Source organism: Centroberyx affinis, unplaced genomic scaffold (assembly GCF_046629955.1).
Source record: "Centroberyx affinis isolate AG114_WGS23_722 - 3 ecotype Tasmania unplaced genomic scaffold, CSIRO-AGI_Caff_v1 ptg003567l_1, whole genome shotgun sequence".
Classification (NCBI taxonomy): domain Eukaryota; kingdom Metazoa; phylum Chordata; class Actinopteri; order Beryciformes; family Berycidae; genus Centroberyx; species Centroberyx affinis.
In genome coordinates, this window is record NW_027281497.1 from 136056 (window position 1) to 156882 (window position 20827).

General features: G+C 42.5%; 4 protein-coding genes across 8 annotated transcripts; 2 read left to right on the plus strand and 2 right to left on the minus strand.

The window, feature by feature from the left end:
* Window positions 1–258: 258 nt before the first annotated feature.
* cfap45 (cilia and flagella associated protein 45) lies at window positions 259–5492 on the minus strand. The gene is made up of 11 exons (XM_071540133.1): window positions 5405–5492; window positions 4948–5095; window positions 4347–4491; window positions 3396–3566; window positions 3107–3285; window positions 2763–2892; window positions 2372–2518; window positions 1915–2028; window positions 1439–1632; window positions 667–891; window positions 259–436 (listed from the first exon to the last, which is right to left on the minus strand). The coding sequence occupies exons 1-11, from the start codon at window positions 5490–5492 to the stop codon at window positions 370–372; spliced, it is 1608 nt and encodes a 535-aa protein (XP_071396234.1). The 3' UTR covers window positions 259–369.
* Window positions 5493–7185: 1693 nt separating this feature from the next.
* On the plus strand, window positions 7186–12328 carry LOC139661625 (glucose-6-phosphate exchanger SLC37A4-like). Its single transcript, XM_071540134.1, has 8 exons — window positions 7186–7680; window positions 8353–8585; window positions 8997–9240; window positions 10033–10188; window positions 10580–10665; window positions 11214–11327; window positions 11483–11621; window positions 12092–12328. The coding sequence occupies exons 1-8, from the start codon at window positions 7533–7535 to the stop codon at window positions 12256–12258; spliced, it is 1287 nt and encodes a 428-aa protein (XP_071396235.1). The 5' UTR covers window positions 7186–7532; the 3' UTR covers window positions 12259–12328.
* A 630-nt stretch (window positions 12329–12958) lies between these two features.
* On the minus strand, window positions 12959–15234 carry trappc4 (trafficking protein particle complex subunit 4). 5 transcript variants are annotated; one of them, XM_071540138.1, is made up of 5 exons: window positions 15050–15234; window positions 14528–14603; window positions 14039–14100; window positions 13473–13599; window positions 12959–13268 (listed from the first exon to the last, which is right to left on the minus strand). In XM_071540138.1, exons 1-5 carry the CDS (start codon window positions 15222–15224, stop codon window positions 13190–13192), a joined length of 519 nt encoding a protein of 172 aa, XP_071396239.1. In that variant the 5' UTR covers window positions 15225–15234; the 3' UTR covers window positions 12959–13189. The 5 variants fall into 5 exon arrangements, with proteins under 5 accessions (XP_071396239.1, XP_071396240.1, XP_071396238.1 ...); XM_071540137.1 differs by having other exon boundaries at window positions 12965–13268; window positions 14039–14145; window positions 14561–14603; XM_071540136.1 differs by having other exon boundaries at window positions 12970–13268; window positions 13473–13487; window positions 14041–14142; window positions 14429–14603.
* A 225-nt stretch (window positions 15235–15459) lies between these two features.
* Window positions 15460–18541, plus strand: rps25 (ribosomal protein S25). Its single transcript, XM_071540143.1, has 5 exons — window positions 15460–15530; window positions 16132–16221; window positions 16378–16561; window positions 18262–18360; window positions 18475–18541. Exons 1-4 carry the CDS (start codon window positions 15528–15530, stop codon window positions 18354–18356), a joined length of 372 nt encoding a protein of 123 aa, XP_071396244.1. The 5' UTR covers window positions 15460–15527; the 3' UTR covers window positions 18357–18360; window positions 18475–18541.
* Window positions 18542–20827: the final 2286 nt, after the last annotated feature.

Here is a 20827-nt window from a genome sequence, read left to right on the forward strand (position 1 = left end):
TTGCATAGTTCTTTGAAGGATCTTGGTTAAGCGGTAACACATCGAGAACACATTCCATTGTCAGACCGGTTAATCAGGAACAGCCCTAACAAAAAAAAAAATGTCCTAATACAACATGAACTACTGAAATGCATACCGATGATCAAAAACTACACAATCATGAAAGTGCAATGTATGTTTATTCAACCTTTCTTCATACATTTTCTAATGTTCATGTTTCATGAGAAGTTAAAACTCTTGTTCTTCAATGAGACCCTGTATGTAAATGTGATAGAGGTGACAGTTTCATTGTGCAATCATCGATGTGGGTGTGGATCTGAATCAGATTAGGGCTTCACACCGTTTGAATCACGCTGTCAGACCAGTGAATCAGGCCACCCAGGTATGGACCTTCCTTTCCACTTCACTGCAGTATTTCTCAGGAAGCCCTGCAGCCCTACAAACAGACAAACACAGCATTCAGGTTTATTTTGTTCATACGTGCACACAGCTTGTAATACAGTATATGGCAGTCGGGAGAGGCTACCAGCAGGATATGCTTGGCCCACAAGAACTGAACCCCCTTTAATCCCCTAATGCTGACTGAACTACAGAGGATGCAGGGATTCGTTTATACCTCTGTATATCTTTTCTATTTGGCTCTTCCTATCAGCTCACTGAACTTACTTGAGCTCCTTCAGCTTCTTCTCCTTGATCTCGTCGAGGCGGAGGCGTCTTTGCCGCGCCTCCTCGTCCAGCCGCTCTCCTTCCTTGAAGATCTCCCTCCGCTTGGCCACGGCCAGCAGCTCGCGCTCCCTCACCTGCTGCCGCACGCCGTCGGCGTGGCGGAGCGCTTTGTGGCGCTGCCTCTCCTCTTCCTCCTGCTGCTTGGCGATGGCTTGCTGTTGTGCCCTGTGTAGAGAAAGACAGGTGTCGGAGAAACAGACGTGAAAAAGTATAGAGTAGTATTAATATGCAAGGTAGTATAAATAAATGGCAGAATGCATTGATATGAATTTACTAAATTAAACAGGAATGCCAGGATAGTTTCACTTGTTCAAACAAATACTATCAACTTTTAAGCAGAAATGAGAGAAAACCATTTATCATATCCTTAAAATGTTGTTCCACCATTCTGCAGTTCCAGAAAAAGAAAACCGAATTATTACCTTTTGAGAGCACCCAAGGGGATTTTCTGGTGATAAATTTTCTGTTTCAGATTGGGTATCACTGGTAAAAGCTCAAGCAAAGATCTATAGAGTCCACAAAGTCAGTTTACAACTAATTTTCTTGGTTATGTGGTTTCAGACTTTGAGAGTTATTCATGTCCACAAATACCGGTTGAACTGTCAGAGGCCATACAAATATAAACAGGCGTAGAAATTCTTCAATCAAGCGGTTTTCCCTTTTCAAGGGAATGTGGTTTGATGATGTGAAGGCCTACAGTAAGGTTGCTTACCTCAGCAGCCTGTCAAACTCGGCCCTCTCCCGGCCGGCCTCGATGGACAGGAAGTGCTCTTTGCGGACAACCTGCTCCAAGCGAGCGCCCTTCAGCATCGCCTCCTCCTCGACTTTCTTCTCGGCCTGCTCTTTCTCTTTTCTCCTCCATTCTCTCTCCGCAGCTTCTTGATTCCTCCGAGCACGGAGCTCATCCTTGAAAACACGCAAAAAAACAGATATAGAAAGAATACTTTAATTTCCATGAATATGAAAAGTACCCTTGAAAGGTATTTTATCTGTAAGTTGGGTTAAATTCTTTTTTTTTTTTTTTTCAATATTTTTATTAGCACAAGAATGTACAAAAGTACAATTATAAAAGAACAGGTATTTTCTATTTTCACATTTAGTTGGGTTAAATTCTACTGGTATTGAACTTCCATTACATAAACTGCCTTTAATGGCTTTTCAAAGTCTACTAGTGGTTTAGTGTCTGACCTGCTCTGCCTTGTAGTCTTTGGCTCTCTCCTGCAGCGCCCGCAGCCTCCCCACCTCCTTCTCCTTCTCCCTCTTGATTCGTCTCTGCTCCGCTTCGTACTCTGCCTCGCGCTCCTGCGGGTGTCATACAAAACTCTCAGAGAGACAATTTAGTGAACCAGCTCAAAAAGGCAAAAACACTTGGAAAAAATGTATTTAATGGAGTAAATCAAATATGTGTTAAGCCTATACAGAAAGTTGCTGAACTGAACTCTACTGTTCCTCCCTTGTCTTACTATAAAAGTCACTATAAACTGTCACTGTACTACATGTGTGTCTAATTGTGTTTTCTGCTGATTCCAGGAAAATTAGTGATCATCTGTGGCACTAACTAATGGGAATCTTTCATAAAGTTAAAAAAAAAAATGAATACAACACAATGCAGTTTTTTTGTGCAATTTGTTCTCCTCCATCTGACCATTTTCTTGCGGGTGTAGTCCATTGCTCTGACGTCAGCCAGCCTCTCCTCCTCTCTCTTCTGCTCCTTGGCCCGCAGGGTCTCAGCATTGATAGCCATGATCTCATGCTGCAGACGCCTCTGCTCTTCCCTCTTCCTCTCCAGGGCCTGGAGCAAGACAGTGCAGAAACACACACACACACACACACACATAACGCACCAGCATTCTGTGCTCCTGTCTTGATCATATCAGGTTTATTAATTGTCAATTAAGCGTCATTAAGTGTCATATTCTATCGCGAACAACACAAGTGTACATGTGCATGTGGTTGTGCATCTGTCGGTGTGTGTGTGATACGCCTCTATGTGTGTGAATTTTGTGTGAGTCTGTCTCTCTCCCATGCTTCCGCACCTCCAGCTCTTCCAGCTGCATTCTCTCCAGGTTCTCCAGCATCTGCTGCCCCTCCTGCTCCTTCAGCTCATTTTGCAGCAGGCTGTCCTCCAGACGCTCCTCGATCTGGTTGATAATCTGCTGCTTCCCTCTGGGATATAACACACAAACACCACACACACACACAGGCTTAACTTCCCCCCAAATAGAAGCCCCTAACCTTTCAAAACTTAAAATATTTTGTGTGTGTTTGTCTATGTGTTCTCATGTGTGTTTTTGCTCATGCCTGAATCAATCTCTGAATGGGACAGTGTACAGTATATATATATCTATGAGTGTGTATGTCCCGGCGGAGCGGCCCTCACCTGATCCTCTGCTGTTTGCGCAGCTCATCGATCTGCTCCTGAGTCTCTAAGGCCTTGCGGCGGTCCACCTCCATCATGGCATCCAGGCGCCTCTCCTCCTCTATCAGCTGTTCCTGGATCTGTCTCCTCTCCAGGATCTGGGTGTCGCGCACGGCATGGCACTGAGCGCCCAGAATCAGCTGAGGGGATCACACACAGACACACAGGTGATCGGTGCGCACACACACACAGACATGCATCACACAAATCAGCTGTTTCGCCAGTGATTTAAGGGTTTTAAACTCCCTACCTCGTTGAGCTTCTTGACCTCGTCCTCCTGCTCCATCCTCATGGCGTTGGCCCGCTCCAGCAGGTACTGGGCGCGGACCCGGGCCTCCACCTCCAGCTCGCTCAGCACCTGGTTCTTCTTACGCGACAGGTCTGCCTGGTGGATTTGGGCCTTCCTTTCCTCTGCGGCATCCTGGATGAGGGGTGAGGAGTTCACAGATAGACAGATAGGCAGGTAGGCTTATTGTCGTATTGTTAATTAATGTAATGTTAATTAGAGCAGTTGTAGCCTAAAAGTTACAGAAGCAGGCTTGTGTGACTGGGAAATTTGAATCCTTAGATGGGCTGGAATGGATAAAGTGAATGAAATCTGAATGGATGAAGTGAATAAGTCTCCTCTTATTCAGCAACTACCATTGAAATGCCTTTGAGCAAGGGACTCAAAGCAAAAGCTTCCCTGGATAGTTAAAAAATCTGATATTATTTATATCTTTTTATACAACAAGTGAGGGAGCACAAATTGATTTCACTTTAACGACTCAACTCGCTCTCAACAACTCCCAGCAAACAAAGTGACTCATTAATTTACTCACTACCACTCCAAGCTCTACAGTTTCCCACAGTGTGCAACAAATGGACTTTGTTGGCATGAATATGAACCAACCACTGACACACGCATGCACAGCACATTGCTATCAATAAATTCATTGGAAGAATTTGAGGAAACATTTGGTCATTGCATCAGTATCAGTGAAGGAGGCGTTGCCCCTGGTGGTGAAACCAAGATAATGCAGCCGAAGTATCGAGTCACTGACAGTCTTGTTGCCTGGTGAGTGTCAACACACAGCTACCCAGCACTATTGCTACCCAGTTGTGGCTGTTCCTGTTGATTTTGTGGATGACGTTCAGTCTTGATTGTTGTTTTAATGAGGTAGATGGTAGATGTGTGGGAACGTCACGGTGTTGCTCTCACCATGGACGTCTCCCTCTTCCTCTGATGGGCCTCCATCATGGCCTCCCGCTGCTCCTTGGTGGGAACCCGAGAGGCCGAGGTGATCCGCTCAATCTCAACTGGTGGCAGAATGATAGACTGTCCCGAAGGATCCTTACTTGGGACCCTGGCAAAATGAGAGGTGGTGAGGCAGTGTGTTATATTTTAACTGTTGGGTTTAGTTGGTTACCACAAAATGACTGCATTGTAGGTATGGGTAGCAAGTAACTGATGCTGTGACATTCATTGTTCATCTAAAATATAATAAAAATCTAAAATATAGAGGATTGATTCCTTGAAGATGTCATTGTTTTGTCAACCAAGAACAGTTACTTGCTATTGATCATTTCATAAGAGTAAGCTTCTCTTTCCAAATTTGTGAATATCTCATTTTGAAATGAAACTCTTCAAGTACTTTGGTTAGATAATTATGTTGTGAGATGTGCATTATGCTTTTTATACCCACTGAATATAAAACAATGTACTATAACATTAAGTAGTCACCATACAACATAATTAAAATAATTAGAATTATTTTCTTTTCAAAAATGGATATGGAGTGTTTTGGAGTTTGACAGCCTACTTGAGATCTCGGATGAGGTCCTTGGTGATGATGTGGACAGTCTCTGCTGGCTCTGTCTTCCTAACAGGAGCGGAGTGCGGATGGTTCCTGGCCCTGGGCCCTGGGTTTCCACATGTGTCTGACTGTTTGGTATTAACAAAGGTGATTTCTTGAGAGAGTAAGAATCATGTCACAAACCCATCCATCATGTGTGTTCTCTCCAGCCTGTGAAAAAGAACTACACAAATCCTATGACAGATTTAAGAAATATAAACCTTCTAGGCCTACACCTGTATCTCAGTAAAGCTATAATATCCCATAGGAACATTATAGGGATATTAGAGAGATACCACAAGAGATAGAAACATACCACAAAGTGTACACACATAGGCCTACACACACACACACACACACACACACACACACACACACACACACACACACCTAGCTGCCACTTTCTTGCATATCCGAGGCACACCTACCAGTTTGGGGGTCCCAAACAGGCTCTCGTCCACATAAGAGGTGAGGGCCCGCGTACGATAACGGGCGGTCCGCTCTCGCTGCATGGGTTAACGTTATGAGATGTGAAAATATATCAATACGCTAGATAAATTAAATGAAAATTTGATTAATGAAATTTTCAATAAAATGTAATAGGAAACGTGCAGTGACCAGTGTTGACAATGTGCTAGCTAGTCTGGCATTTCCTCTTGATTCAACCTGAAACTCATATGCCTGAAACTCACCATGATCCTCAGATATTGATGTGCACAGCAATGAAGAATGGATAGAAAAACAGCTAAGATTAGCACAAACTCTCCATGGTTGCCATTAAAAAGACTTTCAAAACTTATATCAGCTTAAGTTTTTTTTTTATGAATTTTCTTACGACCTGCGTTATCAAATAGGCCTACGTCCGTTACAAATTGGAGACGTTTGTTGTTGTCTGTTACCATGGGAACGGACGTGGGGAACTGAAAGGAGGAGGGACTTTTAGAGCATCCGGTTGTTGTGAGGCTACATTAAAAAAAACCGTACAAAATACAGCAGTCTAAATTGTTACAGATATATATATATATTTTTTTTTGCAACAACTATGTAACTCGTCGATTTATGTGCATTTAAAACAGATACGTCCCGTCCTCAGTTCTTGCTGCGCTGTGTTCGAAGCCTTTGTAAAAACGTAAATATCCTATAAACTAACACACCTGTGACCACATAAGTTAACCTAAATATTAATGCGCTAACTGAAAACGATCACTCATACCCGTCACTTGTGTGGCTTTGCTACCACGTTGATTTGTTACTCAACTGTTCAAGAACGACAATGACCACTTAGGCCAATTGTTATTATGATTAAAATGAAAGGTTTAGAGCGTTGCGTTAATTCCTTTTTTAATAAAATGATATATTACCGGCATTTTCTAAAATCACGGTCTAGCACGGCCTCTCGTGGCTCACTGCTTAACTTGACAGTGGGCGGCGCCAATCGACACATGCGGAACCCCATCACACACCAACTACCAACCAAGGAGGTTCTATATTAACTCACGACAAGATGAACTGTGCTACCAGAGCTGAACTGTGAACCAAGGCGAAGTGATTTTGCGAACAACTACAACAAGCAGACAACGAGGACACAACCTCACAACTTGCCTACAGAGAGAGGAGGAGTTGGACAAAGTGGAGAGGTAACAGTTAGCTGTAGTAAGTACAGATCACTGTTACTTGAGCCGCCCTAACTTTCTGTAAAATGTTCTCACTGAATTATAGTTTGTAAATGATTATGTTATTATGCTTTCCTCTCATTTAAGCATATGACATATGAAGTATGGTCAAATTTAATATTATGAATGCAACATGCAAGCTTTATTGATAGAGCTGGGGACTGCATGAACTTAGTTGAATGAATGGCATGAATTGAGCCATTTATTCTTGCTTCGATCATCTCTAATCTTATGCCTTTTGCACTTAAAGTCTTGCATAACCACATTCCCACATTTTGTAGCCTACATTCATGGGAAAAAAAGGAATGCTGCAATCAGCTATGTTGCCTCTGTGTCTGCCTGTAGGCTGTGGAAGATCAGCGTTGGTCACACGCCCCCTCAGCTGGAGAGGAGCCCCCTCTGGCCTGCTGACACTATTGGACTCCCCAGTGAATCATTAACAACACCGGGCTGAGCACTCCCTCAATAAGATCCACAGATGGACTAACAGCTACAGATCACACAGGAAAAAAAGGCCAAGATCAATGTTTAAGGAGAGGGACCTTTTTTAAAATCAGTGCCTGGAAGAAATAATCGATTAATTACTGCATTGATGACACAAACCGACTGAATAAATTTATTTCACCATGTCAGTTTTTCCTGCGCTGAATGAATGCAGATTGAATCAGTCCTCACATAGAGAAGTTGACCATTAACCCCTCCTATTGATCACAAGCGCCTCAACCAGCAAGCCTCTATACAGTGGATCCTGAAGCAAAGTTCACTGTCACTGGCAGCAGAAGTCTTAGCCCTGTCAGCCGAGAGGAGCTTGCCCTCCTCGTCTGGAGTTGTCTTATAGTTTTTCCAATCAGACATTTTCACTGGACTAAATCAGCAGCCATGGCTACAGCAAGTTATGGATACTACCGCAGCACGATCTTTCTGGCCATGTTTGTGGGCTACACGCTGTACTACTTCAACAGAAAGACATTTTCCTTCGTGATGCCTTCTCTAATGCAGGAGATTGAGCTGGACAAGGATGACCTGGGTATGAAAGACTTGGTTTTGTGTTCTCTTTATTCTTGTTCATCAGGTTTTGTGGGTTATAGTCAAGACAGAATGTAACTAATTACTGTACTTGAGTAGTTTTGACTACCTTTAGACTAGTTTTAAAGGTATTTTACTTTTACCTGAGTCATTTATATGTTCTATATTCTATATATGAGCAGTCAAATCCCATAACAAACCCCCTATCTAACTTTCTCTATTACATGCTGTTGCATTGGGTTACATTCACTTATCCCCAAATGTAACCATCTACTGCCTTTACCAGGTAGAAACTGAATTACAGGTATACTTTCATATATTATGTATAGGACCAGCTGCCCTACAGAGTCAAAATATTGATGACCATAACAATTTACTGTAACAGTCCAGTTGCATGAAGATGGCGGCCTCCTGGATTGATGTCATTGTCTCTGTCCAGCCAATCACCATGTGCAATATGCACCCAGCATTTGCTTGGCCTATTCCTCTCTATCCAAATTTGAATGCTGCTGTATGAAAAAAAAAATGACCACAAAACCAGGAGGCCGTTTGGGGCCATCTTTATCTCCTGTAACAAGACAATACTTTCTATTTGCGGGGTCGCAGAGTTTCCTTTGCAACCCTTGAATCTGCTGTGTGTACACTCCTCCTCTCCACCCCTCCCTTTGTTCAGGCATGATCACCAGCAGTCAGTCTTTGGCCTACGCTATCAGTAAGTTCATCAGCGGCGTGCTGTCGGACCAGATCAGCGCCCGCTGGCTCTTCTCCATTGGCCTGTTCATGGTGGGAGGCATCAACGTGGTCTTCTCCTGGTCCTCCACTGTGGCTGTCTTCTCTGGCCTCTGGTTTCTCAATGGCCTGGGACAAGGCCTTGGCTGGCCTCCCTGTGGCAGGGTGCTGCGCAAGGTACATGAGCCACATCAACACATCAATGCTGCCTTAGGCTGATTATCAGTTCTGCATGGTACTCAGTGCAGTGTTGTGCACAAGGCATGTGAGCCAAAGAGATAAACCAGTATTAGTAATCCCCCTCTACTTCTTCCCTTGTGGTGTTTGGTATGAACATCCAGTTTTCAAAGCATATTGTTTTCCCCTCATTTGACCTCACTGATTTTTACCCTGTCACCATTTGAAACATGCAATATGGCAACTGTCAAACACTTGCCACTCAATCATTACCTGCTGTCAATTCAGAACACTGCGCCCGCTCAATTATTTCATCCTTCCTGTCCATCAAAGGCGAGCCGGGAAGCTTAATGACACTTCCCATCAGGTCTGTCATGATTTCATGTCATTATTTCTCTTCTCCCCTGTCAGTGGTTTGAGCCGTCTCAGTTTGGGACGTGGTGGGCGATTCTCTCCTGCAGCATGAATCTGGCCGGCAGTTTGGGCCCCATTATCGCCACGGTGATGGCCCAGAGCTATAGCTGGAGGACGACCCTGCTGATCTCAGGAATGACCTGTGTGGCGGTCTCCTTTGTCTGCCTGCTGGTCATCAAGAATGAGCCCAAGGATGTGGGGCTGCCCAATGTAGAAGCAGCAGCCAAGAAGGGCAAAGCAGGTGAGGGTGACATTTAAATAATGGTTAATAGTTATTCCTCACTTTAATAATGATTAAGAAGTAGTTTTCAGGTGCTACTTCTGTCTCTTTTCAAGTCTGATAGTGATGAATCATGTCTCAGTCAACATGGGGAACACTCGGTTAACACATAACTCTGCATTGTCCTGTGTGTGTTTTCGTTCAGCATGTGCCTCTTGTGTCCAAAGGTCAGTGACACTCTGGACTCTGTACCCAGTGTGCCCCACACATGCCACATTGTATGAGCTGTGTGTAGCTCATGCACAGAATAAGTGATATGCTAGCATGGCTGATAAAGGATGCTTGATGTAGTGATGTGATCAGAACTAAATGAGCATATTATGTGAGACTCCCTAAGCTAAATTGATTTCTTGACCTGCAAAGATACCCTTTGATTTGGAATCAAGTCTCTGTCTCCGTCAGTTTAATAGTTATGGCTAAAAAAGGGATCGGCTAATTGTCTAATGGCGTAGTTGCAGATCCGGATCACCACCAAAATCGAATCAATTGTTCCTTGGCTCAAGGCCTATCTGTCCATGAAAATTTCATGCAAATCTGTTCATAAGTTGTTTGAGGTATCCTGCTGACAGGAGACAGACAAACTAATGAGGTGAAACCATAACCTCCTTGGGAAAAATGATTTGCAAATATTATTTTATCCAGGTCTGCGTATGTCTATTCACTCATACAGTAGTATTAGAATGGAATCGATTGTAAATTAGTGACACCACTGCTCAGCCATAATCCTCTCCTCTCTGCCTCCTGCCTGCTCAGGATCCAGTGATGAGAGCACCCTGAGAGAGTTCCTGCTGTCACCCTACCTGTGGGTGCTGTCTGTGTCCTACCTGGTGGTGTTCGGGGTGAAGACGGCCTGCACCGACTGGGGCCAGCTCTTCCTCATCCAGGACAAGGGCCAGTCTACACTCATGGGTATGACTGGGGGGGGACAGTCGACATCTCCAATTTTATGTCAAGAAATTGTAATATGTTAGAATTCAGTTTCATTAGCTCAGTGTTTCTTATGAATCTCTATGGGTTGATTTTGGCAACAGCATCACACTACAATACAACAGCAGACAGTTTATTTTGTAAATATGTAATTTAATTTGTCAGTAAGCACAATGTGATAGTGTAGTAAGAGGTATTCTGGTAATTGTTTCCGATACCCCTACTATTACCTCCCTACTTCTGGATAGTCATGTTCTATGTATCAAATATGTGTGTCCTTGTCCATGTGTGAATCACAAAAGTGCTAAACAGTCCAAGAGATCCCTTCTTTTCCATGGCCAGCTGTTTGCCTAACTGTTGTCCTTCCTCATAGGCAGCTCATACATGAGTGCGCTGGAGGTTGGAGGCCTGCTGGGCAGTCTGGCAGCCGGATACTTCTCCGACAAGGCTGTGGCCAAAGTGAGTTGACATACAGTACAGACCCACAATGTTTAACTGCCCTCTGTCATACTGTGAGAACTGCTTTGATTGTAACTGTCCTCCACAATGAAATCAGGAGGGGATTATGGATCAGATTGTGTCTGTTTGTTTGTCCGTCCATCCGTCCGTCCATCACATTAAAAATATCTCATGAAATGTGGGGGAATGATGGATCTCACCACTACTTTTAGCAGCTGTTTTTCACCCAATTTATACCCGTTTTCCACCCAGATTTATCTATATAACCACACTCATTAAAACCAGACCAGTTCTAAGGAGACGTTAAGCTGCAGCATGCCTGTCAAGATGACAACACTGTGTTATTCTGTTGCACTGTAATGTTCATGGAGTTAGTATCCAAAAGAGAGTATTTACAAGTACTACTGTTTATTTGTTTGCCTGCTTTTTGTTATTTTGATTTATTGGAAGATAACTGCACACATTACTTTTTTTCCCTTTTTTGAAGACTGCCAACCTCATACCAACCATAACCCAGTTTTCTTACCGTATGCTCTTTTTTTGTACAGCAAGGCATGAGAAGCCATGGCAACCCCCGCCATTTCATCCTGATCTGCATGATGGCTGGAATGTTTGTGTCCATGTACCTGTTCAGAGTCACAGTCAGCCCAGACAGCTCCAAGGTATTTCTTTCTAACGCTGACATTCCAGTGTCGGACTCATGAATTAGCCACACTGCATGTGAGACTTTGTCTGCATGTCAGACTTTGTCATCCTAATGGATACTTTGGATACTTTGCTCATTTCTCAAGGTCTTCTTTTTTATCTGTACATTTAGGTGTGGATACTTACCTTGGGAGCAGTTTTTGGTTTCTCATCTTATGGACCAATAGCATTGTTTGGGGTTATAGCCAATGAGAGCGCTCCATCCAACTACTGTGGGACGTCACATGCCATCGTTGCCCTGATGGCCAACAGTAAGTCGACTGGTTTTCATTGCAGAATCATCACATTGTGCCTCAACCATAAAGCAGCAGTAAATTTGGAGCCTGGTTTATTGCAAGAACCCAACACACCATTGCAGAGCCAAGCCTCTACAGACAAGCTGTTGCTAAATGCCTTCACACTAATAACTTCACACCAGTATGCTCTCTTATTTTGTTTACTTTTCATAAGTTATTATGGTACTGAGTCCTGTAGTTCTTTTCTCCACAGGACGTTCAGTAAAATTGGCTGAAGCAAGTTAAATCAAAAATAATTCAGAGAAGGTTACAACATATGTAAATAAGTGCATGCTATATTTTACGGCCAATCAATTCCATCGCTTTGGCTCCTATGTATGATGTCCATGCAAATTCCATGTGCATTCTGCTTGGTGGTTTTGTCTATTCTTGGTATTCTCTATAATCCTCGGGGTGAATGAATAATCTATTTGTATTCTCATCAGTTGGTGGCTTCTTGTCTGGGCTGCCATTCAGCACCATTGCCAAGCACCACGGCTGGGAAATGGCATTCTGGGTAGCAGAGATCACCTGTGCCGTTACCACTGTTGGATTCTTCCTGTTGCGCAACATCAGAACCAAGATGGGTCACGTTTCCAAGAAGGCTGACTAAAAAAATCATCACACCTCATGATCCTCTGCTGCCAAAGAGGAAAACTGGATAAGAATGGTTTAGCTCACCATTGTATTTTTATCTTTTTCATACTTTATTTTTTTATGCCACAATATTTTCTGCCTCAGTCATACAAGACATAAGTGCATTGAGGCCTGGAGAAGTTGACATTTTCTTAAAAAAAGGAACTGTTTTGTAGGATGCCATATTTACAGACTGTTTATGTACACTGCATTCAATCACTCTCTAAGGGGATGTGAATGACTACACAGTATGACTATTGTAATGACTATACAGTATGCTCATGTATGTTTATAATGAAATGTGGCAAAGAACAGAACTGGAGAGAAGTTTTCTCCCTGTAGGCCTCCAAGAAGTATTTTAATGCTAATTGCACAAAACTGGAACTTGGTTTGGAAACTGTTATATCCATCTTAAGGCAGTTATATAATGATGCACAATCATTCATGGAATTCACTTACAAGAAGTGCAAGATGTTCATTTTTGAAGAAAGCACAGTACATGTTCTTCCTCATATGGGAGTAATCTAAGGCTTGAATAAATTACGTTGTGTTGTTACGCATTTCTCAGTAATTTTTACAGCTAACGCTCACTCCCCAGTACTGTACAGTTACAGCATACAGCCATTCAAAATACATGTAGTCTAAATACAAACTTAAACACGACACAGAACTAAAAGGTTACGTACATAAATGAGTTTAATCTTCAAGTATTTACACAACATTCAGTATTTACAGTGCATCAATAACCAGTCCAGTAGCAACAGAGCTAAACAAACAAAGAGGAACTGCTTATTTTCCCTCAGTCACAAACGCAACTGTACTTGTTTCACAGTCGGAAATTCAATCAATCTGTTTTGGTTAGAAATGTCCGAGTCCTAGTGTTGCCTGTCAACACAGTCCTCTCCAGTTCAAGATCCGGCTCCAAAGTTGCCAGCTTTCTCTGCTATCTCCAACGCACTCTTCAAATTCTGGTCAAAGAGTTCACACCTGAAAGTCACAAGACAAAGCATTTACAGTGAATAACATCACAGGCCACAACATTATTGGGTGTGGGTGTGTGGGTGCTGGAGTAAGATATGAGATATTTGATATGTCAAAGAAAATATACTCAACTATTAAATACTAATTTAAAGACACACACACACCAGGTTTGATTGGAAATATCTTCCTTTTCCCAGACATGACAGTTACCTGATAGGCATCTCCAGAGAATAGAAAGGGTTCTTGAGGGCGAAATCTGAATAGATCTCATAAATCTTCCTCAGCAGCGCATCGATGCCAGATTGACGAGGGTCTGCCAGCACGATGAACTTTATCCCTGAAAGAACAGGAATGTGACAGTAATAAAGTGTTATGTAATAGTGGGCTATCAACAACCAAAGAGTAATGAAAAGTGCTGTTTTTTTGTTTTTTTTAAGATTCATTTTTGGCATTTTTATGCTTTATTTGACAGAGTTAGTGAGAGAGAGAGACAGGAAGGCATGGGAGAGAGAGAGGGGAGGACATGCAGCGATTTGAACCCGGGTCGCTGCGGGAAGGACTGAGCCTTATGGTACGCGCTCTACTCGGTGAGCCACCGGGGCGCCCCAAAAAGTGCTGTTTTGTTGGTCATAACTGATAACAAAATTTCCTGTTTCATCACCTCAAATTATTGCCCATGCATCACAGCTTTAACACACACAATTATTTTATTTTCTTGGGACCCCTACTTCCTCTCAGTCCCCCTGCCCAAAATGACACCCATTGACACCACTGACCAGTGAGAGTCTGGAAGCAGTGTAGTTTGAAGACATCAGTTTCTAGCATCTCGATCCCTGAACTGCCGACTTCAGGGGACAACTGTGAACCAATTGCAAACAACCTGGGAAAGAAACACACCAGCACAGACAGGTAAGTTGATGTTTGAGAGACATCAGACCTAGTCCTCTCTGCAGTTCCTCTTCCAATAGGACACTTCAGTAAGATAAGAATGTGATACTTTATGTTGATCCTCAGCTATAGACCAGCTGCAGGGCCGCTTCAGTGTCTTGCTCAAGGACACTTAAGCAGGGCGGATGCTTGCCGATACAGGGGCTTGAACTCGGGTCCTCTGGTTCAAGTGCCGCCCTGCTGCCCCTGTGTGAATATGAGATGTGAATATGACTTACGAGTGGAACATGGACGCCAACATCAGCTTTTCGTTGGAGCTCAGGCGGGCCCGTCCAAACCGGATGGACACTGGATAATTTGAGGAATCTTTCAGGTACTCCATGATGTCCTTCCCATCCGCTGTGCTCTTGCCAATCACATCCACCCCGTTGATGGACAGCACTGCATGGCCCACTGCACATGGAGAATGACAGCAGCAGACCTTTTATCAAACAATACACTCAGGCATTTACAACTTATGAAAAAGAGCAGCAGTAATCCTATAACACATTTTATAAAGGTCCTATACAAATATCACAACACACTTTTAAAATATCATGCAGCTATTATATGTTAAAGTAATTATACCACAGAAACACTACAGATTCAATATTGAGTACAACAGACACTCTAAAGCCCAATAGATATATTATTTTTGGTTAAGTGCCATGGGAAACAGCTAAGCATTTGGCATGGATGTTTGCTTCATTTATTTTTGTTATGCCTCAGCATGTAACACATTTAAGGTCTTACACATGCTATACTACTGATAAATGTAACATGTAAAGATCCCAGGAAGACAGCTTTGTCAGCTTTGAGTAAAGTATGCTAACGTTACGACTTGCTGTTTGAAACGTTACCTCGGATTCCGTCCCGTTGTCCAAACGACACAACAACCTTTTCATCGTGGATCTTGAGCACCAAATCTAAAGGATAGCTAAATGTTTTCTCAGCCTCCGCTCTCGGAACATAGTTGTCATATTGGTAAATTAAACCTCCAGCCTTATTGACCACATACACACTAAAGATCGCCATCTTAGCAATGTCCGCCCAGCTGATAAACGTGTCACGTGACCATAACTATCAGACTGTAAAAACCGAAATGCAGATTGTGTTCTTTGGGGTTTTGTGTCGCGTTTCTTCTTTGTGTTATTCAAAAACGTAACTATATATGCAATACATTGTGGTGAGCCAATAAAAAAATAGCAAATGTTGAGGTTAAAACACGAAGAAACTCAATTTCCCATAACACCCCTTTCCATATCCGCATGTACAGGTTGTCTAAGGGGCGCTTGCACGGGTGAACTTCCTTTCGCTCCGACATCTTGACGAGGAAACATGGTGAGAATAGTTATCACCCGTATTGTTGAAAGAAACTATAAATTTGGCATATTTTTCTGGTACAGTTGCAGCTCTAATTAATCGGAATATCTGGCGATGTGAATGTGCTTAGCTACAATGTGAAGAGGGCGTTTAGATGGAGCGTTTAATAGTCAAAAGTTCGTTTGCTTAGCAGCTAGGTAGCATGCTAATTCCACCATGCTTCATTCCGCTGGGTGCTTACAGAAAATTAGCCGACTAAAGTTGACATTCACAAGGCTGGACACATGGCAATAACTACACCTGCATTTGTAACCATAGTACATACACTATAATACGAGGTGCTAACAGCAATCATGAAAATAGCCATGCCTGCTAATAGAGTAGAAATACGCGCACAGGACGCAGGCAAGGCCTTCCCATGCCAGCAAGCCTAGCTAAGCCCAGGTTGCTGGCTTGTCCACCGGTTAGGACAGTCTTTATTTTATGTTACATGGCTAAAGCGCCATCTTTTTTTCATTAACATACCGAAGTTGGGGCATGTACTTAAATGTCTGTTAACTTTAGTCTGGGTGTAAGACAATCGGATAGGATGTGACAATTTGCTATTCTCTGCTTTTAGCCTCCCAAGCAAGACAAGAAGAAAGACTCTGGGAAGTCCAAAAAGGACAAGGACCCAGTCAACAAGTCTGGAGGCAAGGCCAAGAAGAAGGTATGTTTCTGATTACCAGTAGTTAACATATACTAATAGTTGGCACTTTTCCTGTGTTCTTGGTGTGATGTAGATGCTGAATCATATCAGTCCTGTCTAAAAGGTTAATTGTTTTTTTTTTTCATTCAAACCAAACTTTCCTTTTTCTCTGAGCAGAAGTGGTCCAAGGGAAAAGTGAGGGATAAGCTCAACAACCTGGTACTCTTTGACAAGGCTACCTACGACAAGTTGTACAAGGAAGTGCCCAACTACAAGCTCATCACCCCTGCCGTTGTGTCCGAAAGGCTGAAGATCCGTGGCTCTCTGGCCAGGAACGCCCTCCAGGAGCTGCTCGCCAAAGGTGTGAACTTCACCTTTTCTACCTATGACCTCTGACTTCAAATGGTTGTTCTTCAGTCAAAATTGATATTTGCATCCTTGAGGGCCCAAGGTCAAGGTGTGCTGGTAGAGCTCGGCAGCACCCTGATCTTTACTGTCTCACTTTACATATTAAAGCTTGGTGGCAGTTTGAAATTCACACCTCTTTGGATCATTGTTTACCATTCCATGTGAATACTTCTCAATAGTACTTGCTCATTCAGGCCATTAAATCCTCTATAAATGACAGCACAAAGGGATGCTTATTTACTCGCCTGTTATACAAGATTCTGTTGACTTTATGTTGCAGAAAATTGCCCCAAATTTTTAATTAGCTTAATTTAGTGGCTTTATTGTAGAAGTTTTGGTGCTAAAATCTAAGCTTGAGTCTGGGGAGTACCTACAGAATTGCTTTTTGCTTGATAGTTGGCAGTCATTTAAGTGAATAGTGAAAATTTAGCCAAACTAACAGAAAAATAAGATGCCTGCATACTGTGCATAGGTTTGCACTGAATGATATAATGTTTTGAGGTGGATTTGTGATTATAAACAAGAAACATGGGTGAATGTTTTCTGAGACCTCCACTAAGGAATCCCCTGTGCCACAAAGCATGTCTTTTGCATTACAAACTGGGGTGGGTGTGGTTCTAGCCCTGACTACAAATTGGCAACAATAACATGGTAGCATATCTGCTATGTTACGGTACCATTATCCTATGAATATGGCACATTGCCATCAGCGCTGCTCATTGGCTGTCGTTTATTTATAAACACCCACCACTTAATTGAGGAAACGTGCCACAGCATTTGTATAGCGACAGCTCCATCAGTTGGTCCTTGGTCATGGTGATGACAGCGCGGCTTCTGTCCTAATATTGCTTATGGTCGATGTTGGTTATGTTTAAATTTGGGCTACTTTCTGTAAAATGTTCCACTAAGTTAATATTGTTGAATGGCTTGTGTAAAAAAAAAAAAAAAAAAAGGCAGATGGTTCAACAGTAAATGCTGTTCGAAAATATCTGGAAATATGGTACACCAGATGTCCAGCAAACGCATTATCTAACAATGAAAGTGTTGGCCCTTCAGCATCTTGCTACCTGTATTACTTGGAACACATGCGTTTTGTGCTTTAAATAATAATTTATTACCAGAAAGATAGCCTGTTTCCCCTGAGTGAGGTAGAATATTTGTCAACATCACTTAAAAGAGTTTGAAGATTGTAATGCTTCCATGAAACTATTTTTGTAGGCTGCATTAATGTTATGTGAGAGATCCTGTGTATATTCAATGCAAGGGAACTGCTGGAGTTCTGTTTTAAATTTGTTATGGTAGTGGTCTTGTTCAGGCACAATTTTGAGAAGAGTGTTTACAATTTGTCCTTGTATCAGAAGATACACATCCAAATGGGACAGAATCAGTATCAATTACCTCTGGGTAACTTACGAATTAATGCAGTCCGTGGCATTTAGGCACAGTCTCTGTGACAGTTTAGACGTGACCTCTTGCACATTGCCGCTGTCCAAATGAGTTGCAGTGCGCCCCGACTAAAATAACTAAACCTGTACAAAATGGTGAGAGTATTTGTGTGGAGTTGGATGGGAGTAAATTAGAAGTGAGATGCTGCTAAAGAGGACAAGGACTGATACAACATTGCCTAACATGATTCATGTTTTTTTTCCCTAGGCATGATCAAACTGGTGTCCAAACACAGAGCACAGCTGATTTACACACGTAACACCAAGGGTGGAGATGAGGAGGCAGCACCAGAGAAATCATAAGCAGGTATGATTACCGAAATGGTAGATCTGTGTTCATTTCAATATCTTAACGGTATATCAATTTGAACTGATGCATTGAACTGCAACTTAGTATGTTTTTTTCCCCTTTGTTTTCCAGGTTCTACTGTTTTTGTTTCCTGTGATGAGCTCTTTGTAATGAAAGGTGAATAAAAATGTAAAGACAAGTTTTGTCTGGGTATTTATTTTCTCTGCTTGCACTGTACACCATGCCCTCAGCTGCTGGTTCACCTGCCATTTTGGCAATTGGGTATCTACCTGCTATGTGAAATTCATATTAGAAATATTTTATTTGTAGTCACTGTGCAGGTAGATTTTCTTAGTGTTATTGAAGAATTTATGGTCAGGGAGTCTAAAGCAAATTAGTCAAATGCTGAACTCCACATGGTCCTATACTGCAAGCTGTGACATAGTATTCCCATGATGTCACATGCATTTCCTACCAAATACAGTGCTTTACCATATACACAGCTCATTGGATGTGGCTGTCATTTGATTATGATCACATGTTAATTCATTACAATCGCCTGTTTTACTACCAAGATGGCCATGTGCTGATCTAACCGAATATACTATGAATAGTGTTTGGGATTCTAGTGTGACTCGGTCAGAGTAAAGCATCAACGGACTAAACCATGTTATTACAAGGTCAAGACTACAGTGATACTGCTGCCTTTGTACAAAAACACTCAAAACAGAACTACTGACATAAAAAATAAATCGACTTTTTAAGCTGATTGTGTCGTAGTGTTTAGAAAATGCAATTCCATTTTATACGTGTGTCCATGGAGCATAGCTAACGCATGAGGCAGACGTGTGAAGCGTAGTGAGCATCATGCTGTCAAAACGACGCACCGGGGAGCAGAGATGGGCGCTATGGGCCGGCTCGGGGTCCCCTCCTGGCACCCTGCCGCTGGGTGCCTTCACACCTCATTGGGTGCGTTGTGTTCAATTACTATCAGCGCCTTTCCTTTGTAATGGAACTCTCCAGCTCCGCTTTCACTGCTTGAACCTAGTGTTGTCATCCAGTAAATTCAAAGGGACACCCCGACTCGTCTGATCTTGTTTTCAGTATAAGGTGGATCGTTTTTAACTTTATGCAGGAGATTCATCATTTATGTGTCTTCCAATGCGTTACATCCACGGGCAGCGGAGGGTTATGCGTTATTGATAAGTGGTATGAAATGAAGAAGCTATCTTCGCACAATTTTGAGAAGAGACAGCTAAATCAGCTGCATGAGTCTGGCCAAAACAAGAACAAAGTATATTGGCAGTGTTTACAATTTGTCCTTGTATCAGAATATACGCATCCAAATGGGACAGAATCAGTATCAATTACCTCTGGGTAACTTATGAATCCATGCAGTCCGTGGCATTTAGGCACAGTCTCTGACAGTTTAGACGTGACCTCTTGCACATTGCCGCTGTCCAAATGAGTTGCAGTGCGCCCCGACTAAAATAACTAAACCTGTACAAATTGGTGAAAGTATTTGTGTGGAGTTGAATGGGAGTAAATTAGAATACTCGTCTGATCTTGTTTTCAGTATAAGGTGGATCGTTTTTAACTTTCTGCAGGAGATTCATCATTTATGTGTCTTCCAATGCGCTGTGAATAGCCACGGGCAGCGGAGGGTTATGAGTTATTGATAAGAAGTGGTATGAAATGAAGAAGCTATCTTCGCTGTCAGTTTCGCTAGCTGGGGGCCTGGAAGACAGAGCAGCCTCGTGATGGATGCTGTCAGATGTCCCTTTTGTCACTGCGCAGCGCTACCTCCAGCAGTACTGGCAAAACAAACTGCAGATGCGTATCAGTGACAGATGCACCACCTAGCGGCCACCGTCAGCTCCTGTGGCAGGTCTGCCTGCGAGAGCAAAAAACAATTACTGCCACTATTTTTCAACGGACGTGACTTCTCGTTGATTTACCTCATGAATGGCTTGTCTTCAAGAGTCGAGGTGTGTCACATTGAACTGCGTGATGCAGGAATGGCTTGCCCCCATCTCCCTTCACAAAATTGGATTTCATAGTCAAGATCCATATATTTCTGAACAAATCTATCCATCATCTGGGGGTTTGCTCCTTTCCGATGGAGGACTCTGGTTATGTCCTGTACCACTGTGGCATATTAAAGCAAACCGTGTCAAAGCATGCAGCTACTGGTGGCCTGTGATGTATTAAAAATGGAAGCACTTGTTTCTTCACATTATAGGGTGGCACTGGGGCAACTTGCTGACAAATTGTCTTAATTCTCTTGTAGTGTATTGGATAACTTTTATTTGTCTTGGGTATATAAGTGGTATTATGCTATTGTCAAATAGGATTTGCACATAAGGATTTTTGCAAGAAACAGATGACACGTTTTCCTTTATTGATCTAATGAAATATGATTGATTGTCAAGTACTAAATAAATAGTGCATTGATTACCTCTTGAAACAAACCATCAGTTATATA